The sequence below is a fragment of the Mirounga leonina genome, unplaced genomic scaffold (assembly GCF_011800145.1).
Source record: "Mirounga leonina isolate KUSES-001 unplaced genomic scaffold, KU_Mleo_1.0 Mir_152, whole genome shotgun sequence".
Lineage (NCBI taxonomy): Eukaryota > Metazoa > Chordata > Mammalia > Carnivora > Phocidae > Mirounga > Mirounga leonina.
Genome location: NW_023270380.1, coordinates 19645040 through 19659806, shown reverse-complemented (window position 1 = coordinate 19659806; position 14767 = coordinate 19645040). Strand labels below are relative to the sequence as shown.

At 42.7% G+C, this 14767-nt stretch overlaps 1 protein-coding gene across 1 annotated transcript in view; it reads right to left on the bottom strand.

Annotated features, from left to right (window-relative positions):
* Positions 1-1082: 1082 nt before the first annotated feature.
* Positions 1083-14767, bottom strand: part of FBXO28 (F-box protein 28) — a 28375-nt gene continuing 14690 nt past the window's right edge. The window contains exons 3-5 of the mRNA XM_035008640.1: positions 13853-13991; positions 6911-7106; positions 1083-4671 (exon numbers count right to left, since the gene is read on the bottom strand). Coding sequence (XP_034864531.1) covers positions 4277-4671; positions 6911-7106; positions 13853-13991 — 730 coding nt within the window. The 3' untranslated portion in view covers positions 1083-4276. The remainder of the gene's footprint in view (positions 4672-6910; positions 7107-13852; positions 13992-14767) is intronic.

The following is a 14767-nucleotide window of genomic DNA, read 5'->3' as shown; positions in this document are numbered from 1 at the left end:
TCACTTCCAATAATTGAATTAGGTTATAACAATTAAAATTCCAGAAGGCAAACTAGTAATTTATTGGTGCTCATGAGCATAAGTAAACAGACATGGTACCACATAAAGGAATTTTAAAAACACTTCTAAACTTTTGGTATAGCTTTGAATATGGACCAGTATACTTTGGCAATGGACCTCATAGATTTCCAATATGCTTCTAAATCCCATGGTTCTCTTCAGACACAAATTAAATCTGGATTTAACTTTTGAATTTTAGGAATTTAACAAACATTCTTCGGAAGCTGGAAAAGGCCAACATTACTTAAGCCTATACTTACCACGAACACAAAGTACTGCTGCTAAAAAGAAAATGGTGGGCAGCAATCAACCGAGTGCTAGTTTCATTTTTTAGATTGCTTTAGTATTTTTTGAAAAGAATTGACCTCAGCGGGCTACAGAAGCTTGTTATTTCCGAGGAGTTTTAACTTCGTAACCTTTCGTGGACTAGTTAAAGGGACTCAGGTCTCAAGAAACTGGACGGCATTATCAGATCGGACCTTATGTGTTCTCTATTAGAAATAGCCGGTTCCAAGAGCCTGCATCGTACGGGACGTTTACTTTCAAGAATGCCTCTATTCCTGGCTTCAGATCGTACTTACATGATATTTCGAGAGGGCTCTGTTAACAGATGGGTACTCACTGCTAGGGCGGCATGTAAGAATGTGCTGATCACCAAGGATGAGATTTTATGTTACATTAAATTAAAATTCTATACTGTTGGAAACATACAAGATCAGGAGTTCCTAGATCCTAGAAAATATTATGGCTAAGGAAATAGAGAACTCAGAAAAGGGATCCACCTCCAAGAAACTCTTTCAGTAAAACAGAATTAAGTGCCCTGTCTTAGGAAACAGTTTACTATTGATCAGGAACTGGGACATCATACATTGTTTCTTTGGAGATTAAAGTGCAGGCTATGAAATGGCATAGAAAACAATGCATAAAATAGTGCAATCTCAAGGTGCCATGGTTTTTGCTTCTTACACATAGCCTCTGTTCATATGTCCATCTTTTCTAAAAAAAAAAAAAAAAAATCCAGCTATAGCGACACCTTTAGCTTATTTATTTAGGCATGACTCATACTGTTTTACCCACCTTCGGGGCTACATAGAATATTTCAACATTTTAACAAGTAGAATAATAGCGCATACACCTTGAAACTACTAAATAGAGATTAAGGCAAGCCCCTGTAAAGTTCAGTATTCCAAAAAACACGTCTTACCAAAAAACAAAAACAAAAACAAAGCTGCTTCTAAAACCGGTGGCTTTAGACCAGATGGCAGCCCGACAGTTTTTAAAACAGTCTGATGCATTACGCTCCGTCTGCGTCTGCCTCGTCACCTCCAGGCTCTGCACCGCGACAAAGGAGCTTGAAAAGCAGCAGGTTCTGTAACCTCACGTCCTAAAGAATCCGTATTTCGATTACGTGAAAACCAAGCCGAGTCCATGTGGGAGAGACGCGGGGGGCCCTGGGTGGGTGAGGTGGGGGCAAGTCCTCCTCGTTCCTGACGCCTCTTCCCCTCGGGTTTGTGTCGCGGGCGCTGCGCCATAATCGAGTCACAAGTGGGAGTGACCCGCTAACACAGAGAAGCCTCCTCTGAGAGACAGCCAAGGGAAGAGGACCCGAGGAACTCATGGCATCTCGTTCCAGGACATGACACTGAAGCCGCTGGTGTCTAACCCCCGGCAAGATGGTTCCCGTTTGGGAGGCTAGTCTGCAACCTTCCCGTGGCATGTCGGTTTTAGCGGATGCAAATAATTTGTGATCTGCCGAACCCTAAATGCCACTATGCTATCCCAAAGCAAGTGTAACAGCTATCAAATCGGTCAAGGCCATAGCCTAACGTGTTTTTTAGCAAGATGTCTTAGGTCAGATTTAAGACTTAAACAGACGACTGAACTGTAGTGCTTTCTTCTCCTACTCTTACGGAACATTCGTGCATTAACAAGTGCAACTCATGGGCCTTCTGGACAGTTACGAGCGAATCCTGTATAAGTGTGGATTTTGAAACAGAAAATCTACCTTCTGATAGTGTGGATGCTTCCTACGAAAGCCAAATACTCATGCTAACTAATGGAAGATTCTACATACATTTAGGGTGTCTAGGTGTAGTTTAAAAAGAAACCCAGGAACTTTAAATAATTCATGAACAACTGCTCATCATCTGAGGTTGTATCCCTTTGATGCGTAAGGATCCTACTTTGTAAACCTGTAAACATGTTACCTGGTTACTCTAAATAGAGTCTTCCCATTACCGGGAAGGCAGACTATTCACGGCCATGAGTATTCCAGTAGGCCTGCTCCAGAGTTAGGACAATATGGCTAAATCCTAGGATTACAAAAATGACACCTGCCAAGAAAACAAGTTCCAGACGGGGACTTTTATGGATGACCTTGGCTGACAAATGTTTTTTGGAAATTGTTTATTTTCAAATTACCTTCCCAACAAACCATGAAACACTTGGATGTTATATGGTAGTTTTTTTGGTTGTTGTCTTTTTTTTCATTGAAAACATACTACATTGTAAATGGAGTTTCCAAGTCAGACAGAGAATTGATCAAAATCTAAGGACAGTATTATGGAAGGACAATCTTAAAAATGGGTAAGAAAAAGTTTTGTTTGGTGAGGTTAAAGGATGGATAACCGTGTCATGGTGGACGGGTAAAAAGGGCGGTAACCTTGTGCTTTTATTCAACTAAGGTACTTACCAAAACCTTAGGTTTTATGCAGGTGTCAAACTCCCACCTGGACAGGGATAATTTTCTATATTACACCTAAACCTATTTTAAAGAACTGAAGCCCAAGGCAACAGTTGTTGACAGTTGATAAAAGAACTTATCAGTCAAATAATAACTACATAATTTAGTACATTAACATAAAACGGGGACAGTAATAGTTGAAGGTCTCAAAAATATACAAGTGGGGAAAGAAACCACTGCACACAATCTGGAGGTTGTTAAAGTGACCGCTTAGAAGTGTGAACAGTGCAAGACATGCTTTTCCAGTTACACGCTCAAAACAGGAGTGCAAACGAAATTAAAGCTTTTGTTTAAAGTTGTAGGATAAGGAAAGCTTGAAATTAATATTTAAAAGCTTCCCTCAGGTCATCCCCCAGAAATGAAATGATCAAAATGCTTTTTCATAGTAGGATTTTTCTTCAATGAGCTTTCTTTCAATGGCAAAACTGCATCCCATAAGCTGGGTCCCCTGCTCACACCTGTGGTGATCACACTGATCCATGAACACACACGGTGGTGAGTAAGGGCCACTACCAGTCCCCAGAGGTCCGACACTGACAGAGCCTTGGAGTTCGGGGTTCTGCCTTGGCTACTGTACCTGAACCCTACAGAGAACAGAGAAAGCGATGGGCTTTAATGCTCCCTCGCTCCCCTAAAACCGGAGGACAAAAGGACTAATCCCTCCCTGGAGGCAAGCTGTTGTGGTGGTGGAAGATGCTAGGTGCTCAAATAAACTAACGCTGCTCTAGAAAGTGGAGAAGTAGAGAGGTTCAAGGTCAATACCAGTGCAAGAGCTTTTTACGTGAGCTGACTAGGCGATGCGTGCATGCATCCATGCAAATGCAGGGCGTGGCCCCAGAAGAGAACTGAAAACATGTGTAGAACAACTGGATAAGTCCCTTGCCAGTAGTTTATAAAAATATATAGTCAATACTGTAGAGGCCCCTCCTACAGTCAACACTATGGAAGTCCGTTTTAGTTACCCATTACTTCGATACCAAAAAGCATTTACTACTTTTCAGACATTCCAGACAAAGGTCACTTATAACAAAAAGTCAACTTTTTCTTTTTTTTTTTTTAAAACAAGATACTGTCCATTTAAAAAGTAGGTCTTTTCTTTCAAGTGAAACAGGACATTTTCTGTATTCAACTTAACTCCTAGTCTGTCCAGACTGGTTTGTTTCAGATCTTTCTGTAATGTGCATATATGCAAGAACAAATAAACTTACTTTAAACATTATCTGCACAGAAAAAAGTTAACTCCTCAAAACATGATAGGACAGGTCTGGTTAGTACAAATCTATTGCAAAGTAAAAAGGTTCTGTGCATCAGTTCAACCAGGAGAAGCGGGAGAAGACTGTCCCAACTGTGAAGAGTTCAAGCTGAAGTTGTGTTCTTTCTGCAAGACCAGAAGCCTCCGGGGCGTCCTGAGGTGCGTAACTGCTTCAGCTGCTAAAGCCACGTCTTCCTCTGGAGCCAGGACCCTCCCCCCCTTTACTTTCTATTCCGGAGACGCTTAGATTTCCTAAGGGAGTCTATGGCTTCAGCTGCCTTTTTCCGTTTCCGAGGAGACTCTTCGTTCTGCCCAGCCCCTGAGGAGTTTCCCACCGCGCTCTCCATGACTTCCCGCAGTTTGCGCTCCAGCTCCGCTAACCGCGCGTTCTGCTCGCCTATGATCTGGGTCTGCTCTAGCAGTTTCTGGTCCTGGTCTTGAAGCTGCTTCTGCTGTTCCTGCACTTTGGTGCGAAGCTCGGAAATTTCACGCCTGAGAACAGTCACACCGGCACCGTTTGTCTTAACCTGCTGCTGGAGTTTGGTAACCTCTTGTCGTGAAGGGTTTTGCTTAGAGAAGAGCTGCATTGTTGTGAGGGCTGCAGAAGGTCCCGGAACTGCGGAGAAATGGTTTTAAATGGTCATTAATCACTTAAAATGTCTCACTACCAGTAATACTTCCTTAAACTTCTTTTGAAACTGAATATCCTTCTAAAATCACTTCCGATAATTTTCTCTTGGCAATCTACTTGGTTGAATGGATTAATCAGACACCCCTGTCTTAACAGTAAATGAGTCTGAATTCCGATGCTTGGGCTCATGTGCCAATGGGTGGATCACCAGGAAATGGAGAAGGACATTTAGCAGCATCAACCGGTTCTAAAACATTAGAGAACATTTTTAAGACCTACTAAGAAAACACAAGCAGTAAAACTAGAATAGAACTATTTTCTATCTTCTTTCACACGAGCAAATGTAAACATTCGAGTTAGAAGCACAGGTCTATCATGTTTTTAAATTTTCTCTACACTTAGCTCTATACAAGAGCTTCCACGTTAGCCAAACATGGATACCATCAAAAAGTGGGTTACATCACACATGATGATCATGAAGAAGTTCTGAGGTGATGCAGAAAGACGGCTTTGGAATCATTCTGTTTTAGGAATACTACAAGGTAACACTGGCATACAAATCACTATCATAAACCAATAACGTCCTTTTTAAAAAATGTTCTCTCTCCTTTTTAAAATACTTTTTTTTTTTTTTTTTAAGATTTTATTTATTTGACAGGGAGAGACACAGCAAGAGAGGGAACACAAGCAGGGGGAGTGGGAGAGGGAGAAGTAGGCTTCCCGCGGAGCAGGGAGCCCGATGCGGGGCTCGATCCCAGGACCCTGGGACCATGACCCGAGCTGAAGGCAGATACTTAACGACTGAGCCACCCAGGCACCCTAAAAAATGTTATCTCTTAAAGGTTTCCTAAAAGGACTGGATGGATCCATTCCTACCCTAAACCCGTCGTAACAATTTTCTCCTTGTACATACATATAAATATTTTCTTGGACTGACGCATTGTTCCTTCTCTCTCTGCTTACCTTTATCTCGTTTCCACTAACACATCAAGGCTTGGATCAATTCTTACCTCTTGTGAACTCTTAGACCAGTCAACAATGGTTCTATCTTCCTTAAGGTCCTGTCTCTGCTACTCATTTGGCATTTCAATGGACCCTTCTTTAAAATATTTCTCTTGCCAACGATAATTTAACTTTGAGCCTGGGTATGTCTTACCTTTTGACACAGTAAGATCCTTGAGGGTGGACACCACGTACTACACTTACTTTTAGTCTCCACAGGACACAGTACAGTGCTGTGCGCATAATAGGTGCTCAATAAATTACTGATGTATGAATGCTGAGATGCCATAGGCTTTATGATTCGATTACAGACAGCCACTCGGTCACCCCACTGAGCACGCCCAGGGAGCTAACTCATCCAAACAGAACAAAATGTCTTACTAAAAAAGGTTTTCCTGATGTAAGGTATTTGCAAAGGTTGAAGATATTTTGACCAATCTGGGCACAAATCTCTCAGATTGGATGTACTTTTTTTTTTTTTTTTAAGATTTTATTTATTCATTTGAGAGAGAGAGAGGAGAGACAGTGAGAGAGTACAAGTGGGGAGGAGAGGGAGAAGCGGGCTCCCCCGCAGAACAAGGACGCTGATGCGGGGCTCAATCCCAGGACACTGGGACCATGACCCACGCTGAAATGCAGACACCCAACTGACTGAGCCACCCAGGTGCCCCTCGGATCGGATATACTTTTGCAAAAGAGCTACCACAGAAGCAGTGATAGGGTTCAAAACAGCCTTACGTACCCTGTCTTTTCCAAGCAGCAGCCAGGCCCTCTAGGGGCTGAAATAATTAAGTGAATATTCCATGAAGAATTTTTTGGGTTTTATCTGGTATATTATAATTCTGTTTTAGCAAAATGGATATTAACTAGTCAGAAACATCAAAAAACAAACAAACAAACAAAAAAACCCTACATACATATTTGTGGCTTTTTACCCAGAAATTCTAATATATTTATTGTATGTCAATAGTTACGGATATGTACAAAGATACAGCCACGGGATTGTTCTTCAGTGTAATTTAAATACTGCAAATGTGCCTAACAGCAGCGGATTAGTGACACAAGTTACGGTTTGTGATCAATGTGTCCTTAAAAATCATGTTGCAGATACTATTTACAGACACAGAAAAGGGCTCGATGTATGATTAAGTGTGGGGGCAGGGAGCAAGTTAGGGAACTGTGTCTGAATGTTACTTTACACTGAACACACCAACAAGAGTACCTGGAGGAGAGCCCATGAGTCTTCCGGACACATCTGATCCTGGTAACTTCCTCTTCAGAATGGGCACGATCTTCTCGTCAAAGTACTCCATTGCCATGGAGGAGATATCCCTTAACTCTTGAAGTACTTCATGAGCTCGTTGAGGTGCTCTGGTAGAATTGACGTATCTCAACACACGATAAATCTCATCAATCACCTGAAACAAGGAGTTCTCATTAGCACTTTCCATTGTGTTTTTAAAAGAAAATGACTCACCACTTCTTGTGCGATCCTGGTAAAGACCTCCGGGGTGACGGGACTGAGGTGCTGGCCCCTGGTGACAATACCGTCTGTCCCGCACGGCTCTGGGCTTGTTATAGTCCTTCTGGGCCTCACACGCACATTTATTAAAATTTTCTGTATCAGGTGCTAGGGCTAAGGACTCAGGATGAATAAAACACAGCTTTTGCTCTGAGGGAAACCACAGGGCGACACATGTAAATGGGTGATAGAAAAAGGAGGTAGAAGCCGCTACAGAAACTGACCCAAACCCACTTCACTCCAGCCTGACGGTTTCCCAAAGCCCCAGGGACCCAGCCTGACTTCCTGCTCTGGGACCAGGCACTCTGGCCTCGGAGCTTTTGTTTCTCTTAAACCTGCTATGGATTGGGATGAGGTCTCCTTGGATCTCCCCTCCCACTATCACCAAAGGGTAGCGAGAGACCCCTTTTTACTTTAAGGGTAATCGCAATGGGGAAGCACAGGCATGACGTACATGGGGAAGAAACAAAGTTCTGACCATCCTGGGTCCTAATCCTCTTGCTGGAATGGTAGCCGGACCTTCCTTAGGCATTTTGGGCCTCAGCTCTAATCCCTAGAACCAACTGATAAATTGCACCTGTAAACTAACTTGTACCATATTTTTATCTTTACTGTTTTTGGTCTTTGAGGTAATGGTGTGAAAGGTCTCTCTCTCCATTTGCTCAGGTCTTCCATTAGAAAGGTGACATTTCTAAATTTTACTATAGAGAGATTATGTTAGTCAAGTGGGATAATCCATGTTTTCAATAAAATTAAAACCATTCTCTTTCCTCGTCCCGAAGTTATACTCGAAGGACAAGATGAAGGAGAGACGACCCACACTGCTTCTACCATTCAGAGTGACTCGGGGTGGCAATGACACGTTAGGAAAGCATGGTGTTGACCCAATTTTCAAAATATTTCACCCTCCAAGTGGGCTTAATTACTTTCTGAAAATTACTTTAGCAGCAAGAATGTAAGGGCATGATGAGTCTTGAGGTCTACTGGAAAGATCACAGGCCTTAGGCTGGTCACTTAAACTTTTTTTTTTTTAATAGCTTGTGATTTTCTGCTTCTCAGCAGATCATTCCTGCAATCTTTTTTATTTTTTTTTAAGTTTTATTTATTCTTTTTAATAATGTCTATACCCAACGTGGGCCTCAAACCCAGGGCCCAGAGATCGCTCGCTCCACTGACTGAGCCAGCCGGGCGCCCATGGTCACTCAAACTCTCAATGGCTGTTTCTACAGCTTTCAAATATGCTGCATGCCGAATCCCTCCTGAGCCTGAGGTGCTAAGATAGTATTTTACAAAGTATGCTACCGACCACATACGGTGCATCTCTCATGCTCGCACCTCGTGTTAAAACCGGCAGTGTCGTAATACATGACATACCATGGACACGACTGAAGAGGGCAAGAGGGGTGGGGGCGGGGGGGGGTGTCCCAGGAAAGTAGGGGGGAGACAAGGGGGGCAGGGTGGGGACACCGCGAAAGGGGGCAGCAGCAAGAACAGATTGATTATTCTTCTTTCATTTTAAAGGTTCATGGACCGTATATATTTACTTTGGGGCAAGCACACTAAAAAGAAGAAATGTTCCCAAATAATACTGATTTCTAAGAACGTCTTCATATTAAAATCAATTTTAAAGATTTTATTTATTTATTTTTTATCTATTCATGAGAGACAGAGAGAGAGATGGGGCAGAGGGAGAAGCAGGCTCCCCGCGGAGCAGGGAGCCCGATGCGGGAAAATCAATTTTAAAAGAAACAAAAAACACAACATTTTGGAAACATTCTCGAAAGGATATTTCTCAAAATAAGGGACCCATGTTCTTCAAAAGTGAAGATCAAGCTACACAAAGGAAGCCCAGGAAGTATTCCACATTAAGGAGGTTACAGAGTCTAGCGTGACCGTGGCCTGGGGTCTGGACTGAGAAAAAGAGCAGCTAGGACGAGTATCACCGATCAGTGGTGAAATCTGATGTGGGCTGTCAGTGAGAGAGGCCATCATACCAAAGTTACATTTCCTGATTTGGTAACTGCGCTGTGGCTCAGAGAATGCCCTTTCTCAGGAAATACATCAGAATATTTAAGAATAAAGGTTCACAGTATCTCCACTATTTTGAAATGGTTCAGAAAAAAATAAAACACATACTTACAGAAGAATAAAAGCAAGCGGGACAAAAGGTAAATAACTGTGGGATCTGGATGAAAGACATATGGGAGATCCTTGTACTATTCTTGCAATTTTTGTGCAAATGTGAAACTGCATCAAGACAAGAAGTTACCCAAAAAGGAGAAGAGATTACAAAATGCCATCCCGCCATTCTTCCTGCTGCCTCCCTGGCCAAAACATTAAAAACCAACCAACAAAACCTAATTCTCAGATTTTCAGTTTGCTCAGGGAAATCTAGCCTCGTGACCTTGCATAATCACTTACACTGAAAATCCTGACTTTTGGGAATCACTGGGTTTCAATAAGCACAGAAGCATTATCAGGGCCCACTGGTAATGCCTTAATTAAGAAAAGGGGCTCACCGTGTCTTTCTTCATCATATTTCCCAGAACAGTCAGCTGGCCTCTGTTTACGTGTGCTTCAGTATGCGTGAACTGCTAACACGGACCCTGAATTTACTGTAAAAAGTGTGACTTCTGTCAGATGACTTAAAAAATGTCCAGAGTGAACCGGGCACCTACAGCCTTTTAGTTCTAACAGAAGATGGACGGAATATCAATATAGTGGTCAAGGGTTGCCACTGGGGCCCTGCTGGACCTGTAGCTGTTTCTGTCAATAAAGTTTTACTGGAACACGCGCACATATGTGTGTTCCCCACATGCTGCCCACGGCTGTTTCTCAGAGCCGAGGAGCTGAGAGAGACCACGTGGCCTGCAGAGCCAGAAATGCATACTACCTGGCCCTTTACAGAAAAAGTTTGCTGATCCCTTTCCAGGACTGACAGTGGCAAACTGCCGACAAGTCTGAATTCTTCAGACATATTTTCTTTTAATGTCCTTGTGATCGTATGGTTTCTGTGTCCAGAGACCCCATTTTAACCCCTTCGGTGAGTAAGACCTAGTTTTTCACTCAGCAGGAGGGCAATGACCCAGCCGTCTGGAGTTGGAGGGGACCTGTAGGTTTAAATGCAGAGCCGTGCCCCACCCTGCCGTGTTAGCCCCACTCTCGGCGGTGCTTGAAGCCTTCTGGAGCCGGCTGTGCAGAGGACGCTGCTTCCCAGCTTCCCTGCGGCCCGTCCAGGCTTTAACGTCCTCAGATTGCTAAACCAGCCACCACTGGCCCGTGTACTTTCCAGCTTCCAGAAATTTGTTGCTGTTGCTCTCCTGACTTCACTCTTGGGGTCTCCGTTTTTTTTTTCTTTTTAAAATTAGCTTCTTTACTATAAGAGCAAGCTTTGGGAGGAAATCGAGGTAATATGTATTTAATCTGCCATATTTAACCTATCACTTGATTCTAGGAGTAAATTTGACTACTCTTTCAGAGAATAATTTTATTTTTATTTTTAGAGTGGGGAGGAGAAGAGGGAGAGAGAATCTCAAGCAGGCTCCGTGCTGAGCGTGGAGCCCGACGCGGGGCTCGATCACACAACCCTGAGATCACGACCTGAGCAAAAACCAAGAGTCGAATGCTTAAGCGACTAAGCCACCCACACGCCCCAGGGAATAATTTTAAAAATGCTTTTTTCCCAAGTATTAGTTTAAAATTCCAAAATTCTGATATATCAGGCCTTCTAATTTAAACTATAATGTTGATATTACCCAGGTTCACTTAAGCAGCCTGTGAAAGAGTAATCTGTGAATGAAATGTTTACTATAGACATGAATTCTACCAAAACTATAAAAATGAGTTCTTCTTTGAAGTATGAAAATTCCTGAATTTTTTTTTTAAAAGAGTTTATTTATTTGACAGAGAAAGACACAGCGAGAGGGGGAACACAACCAGGGGGAGTGGGAGAGGGAGAAGCAGGCCTCCCGCTGTGCAGGCAGCCCGATGCGGGGCTCGATCCCAGGACCCTGAGATCACGACCTGAGCCGAAGGCAGACACCCAACCAACTGAGCCACCCAGGCGTCCTGAAAGTTCCTGAACTTTTTTTTTTTTTTTTTAAGATTTTATTTATTTATTTGAGAGAGAGAATGAGAGACAGAGAGCACGAGAGGGAAGAGGGTCAGAGGGAGAAGCAGACCCCCTGCCGAGCAGGGAGCCCGATGCGGGACTCGATCCCGGGACTCCAGGATCATGACCTGAGCCGAAGGCAGTTGCTTAACCAACTGAGCCACCCAGGCGCCCCAGTTCCTGAACTTTTAAGTAAAATCCAGAAGCAGGAACTGGGACAACACAAGAATAACCTAATATAGAAATTATATACCAGATCAAGATTATATGTTACACTGAGAAAGAATTATAGTATTATTTTTTAAAGATCTTATTTATTTGTCAGAGAGAGACAGCACAAGCAGGGGGACTGGGAGAGGGAGAAGCAGACTCCCCACTGGGCAGGGAGCCCAATGCGGGACTAGATCCCAGGACTCTGAGAGCATGACCTGAGCCGAAGGCAGACGCTTAACCAACTGAGCCAGGCGCCCCAGAGCGGGCGACTCTTGATCTTGGGGTCATGAGTTGGGCTCAGAGATTACTTAATTAAAAAAAACAAAAAAAGAAAGAAAGAAAAAAAGTAATATTCTGAGTATACAGTGTTTGTTGTTTTAGGCAAAATATAAGCTATAAAGATGGCACTTTTAAGAAACAAAGTAATCTAAGATGAATTAAGTGTGATAATAAAAACAAAAATCTTTTTTTTTTTTTTTTTTGTGGGGTTGTGTTTTAGGTTTACAGAAGAACACTTCGGGTGAGTTTTTGTGAAGACACGGGTACTATTAAGGAAAAATCAGCAGGCTGGTGTAAAACTCCTGTCAAACCCACCTGCTGGCTGAGCCTCAGTTTTCTTACCAAGGGAACAGGACTAGACCTTCCACAGCTGTGTGGAAAGGAAAGGAGTCTGTGAATGTGAACGTGCTCTGAGGATCAGAAGAAGTATTTCACGCATCTAAGAAGAGAGCAGTGACGAGGGAGAGGGATGGGTACAGGTGTGCGTTACAGGTGAGGCTGGGCACGAAGTTCCTTCCCGATGGCTCTGCTGCTGAGAACACAGGAAGGGCTGCACTGAGGAGCTGTCCTGAGCTGGTGCCCCGGTGGCGGCGGGGGGGGGGGGGCTGCTGCGCCTCGACAACTTAAGACTTCTCCATGGTACCTCGGTTTTGATATTTTGGTCCTAAAATTAACGTGAAAAGTCAACAGAAACTTGCAAAAAAACAGCAAGACTCAACTGATTTGTTCAGACAGTCAAGACCAGCATTCCAATCATGCGATCCTGATCACCTAGAAAGACCAGCCCCTCTGTAAAGGCCAGGTAGTAAGCATCTCAGGCTCTGCGGGCCGTGTGGACTGAGCACACATTACTCCACTCTGGTTCGTAACGACTGGCTGAAGTGTTTTTGAGGTTATGAAAACTGTAAGATGTTTCTTACGTATCCACATTCCTAACAATGAGATATGCGACAAAAACCATGAGGCTGTAGGGGACAACCTACACTAGTTCCATGAACTTCCCAGGAACACAAGAGATGAGGCCTGTACATTAGATTTGGATGCAATCTGGAGTAAGAATCAGAACTGCCTTTTAAAGTTAAGTACCCCACAGAAGAATCTGTAGCTAATAGGAGGAAAGTGAGATATACTAAAGAATATTTCAAATAAAATAAGAAACAGGATCCCCCTCCCCATAAACGTCACAGAAAACTGAAAACAGAGGAAGTATATACAAAATATTGCCAGTGTTAAGTATCTACAGAAATAACAAAAAGAGAACATTCTGGTTTTTCTAGAACTGATTAGTCCTGACCATGTTAAGGGAATCTTGCTAGTATCGACTAAGCAGCAGAAGGACCTTTCAATCCATCTCTGCCTCTTCTAAATATGATACAGATTTCATCTGAATTTACTCTCAATTCAAGAAGCAAGATACCACATGCACTGAGGTAGGATCCTGAGTAGCATGTGGAGTGCCGGCGCCTTTGTGAACTTGGGGACAGTCAATACGCCAGGACAGACTTCTGTGTTCAACAGCACTGTTCCTGTGCTGCTACCCAGTAACTGTCAATTCTTGCTGAATCTGGAAGTATTTGTCTTTATGAAACGCTTCTCACACAAAACAAAAACCAGCTTGTCCCTCCCACTCCACCTCCCCCAAATGAGAACAATCTTGAAGGCAGGGACAGTACCCATCTCGTTTGCTGTCGACCTTAAACAAAGAGTAAAAGCCCACAAATGTGTTTTTCAGCAGGAACTCTGTTATTTCTTCCTATTTATGGAAATAGTTTGTTCACTGGAGGTGAGGATGAATTCCTAACAAGCTTTTCTATAGAACAGCAGAGCTTCTACTGTGTGTTTCATAATGAGACTTTTAAACATGAAGATCAAGTATGATATGGATTTATATCAGTTACTGTACAGGAGCTAAACAAATCCATTCACAGGAACTCATTCCACAGAGGCGGGTACGATTCTGACATTTAAACAATCGCTTTATAATAATTTAAGTTTAAGCAGCACAATCCAGCTGTTTTGGGTAAGCAGTTCTATTTTACCTTTCCTGGGATGAAGCAACAGAGATTGGAATCCACATATTTCATGAAAGTCATGTTTAACAGTGAGAGCCTTGTTTCCACAGCAGCAAGGATGTCCGCGTGACGAGCTAACGAGTGGTTTCTTCTTTCTGACTCCCTCCTAGAATAAGAAAAAAAGCAAGCATGAAGGAAATACTGTGAACTAAATGGTAAGCAGTGAAAATGCCTTAATGGGATTTCTAACAGTTTAACATTTACCTGTTAATTTGATACCTACAATTGGGTCATAATTTAACTGTAACCATCAATGAATCGCTATGTCCAGAAATCCCTGCCAAGGACTAGTACTAACTAATCAATTATTGTGGGGAAAAAAAAAATCAGTTTTTTCTTGTTTTTTGGCTGTATCAAGCCTAATGGCCATATGAATCAAAAAGAAAAGAGAAATGAAAGAATTACACAAGGACATGTGGACAAGGGACTGTATGTTTTTACCCATAAAATCAGCTCAAAGTTTTACTTAACAAAATTTTTTTAAAAAGATTTATTTATTTTAGAGAGAGAAAGAGAGAGAGGGGGGCAGAGAGAGGTAGAGACGATCTCAAGCAGACTCTGCACTGAGCAGGGAGCTCGACGTGTGACTGGATCTCATGACCCTGAGATCATGACCTGAGCCGAAACCAAGAGTCAGTGGCTTAACTGAAACTGAGCCACCCGGGCACCCCTAGCTCATTTAAACTTTTAAAGTTTTATTGAGAAATAATTCACATTCACTTTTAATGTGTATAAATAACTTCATGGTTTTTAGTACATATGGAGCTGTGCACCCACTACCACCATTTAATTTCTAAACATTTTCACGACCATGCAATGAAAGTCCGTTAACTATTATCATTCACTCCAATTCCCCAGCACTTGGCGACCACTAGCGTACTT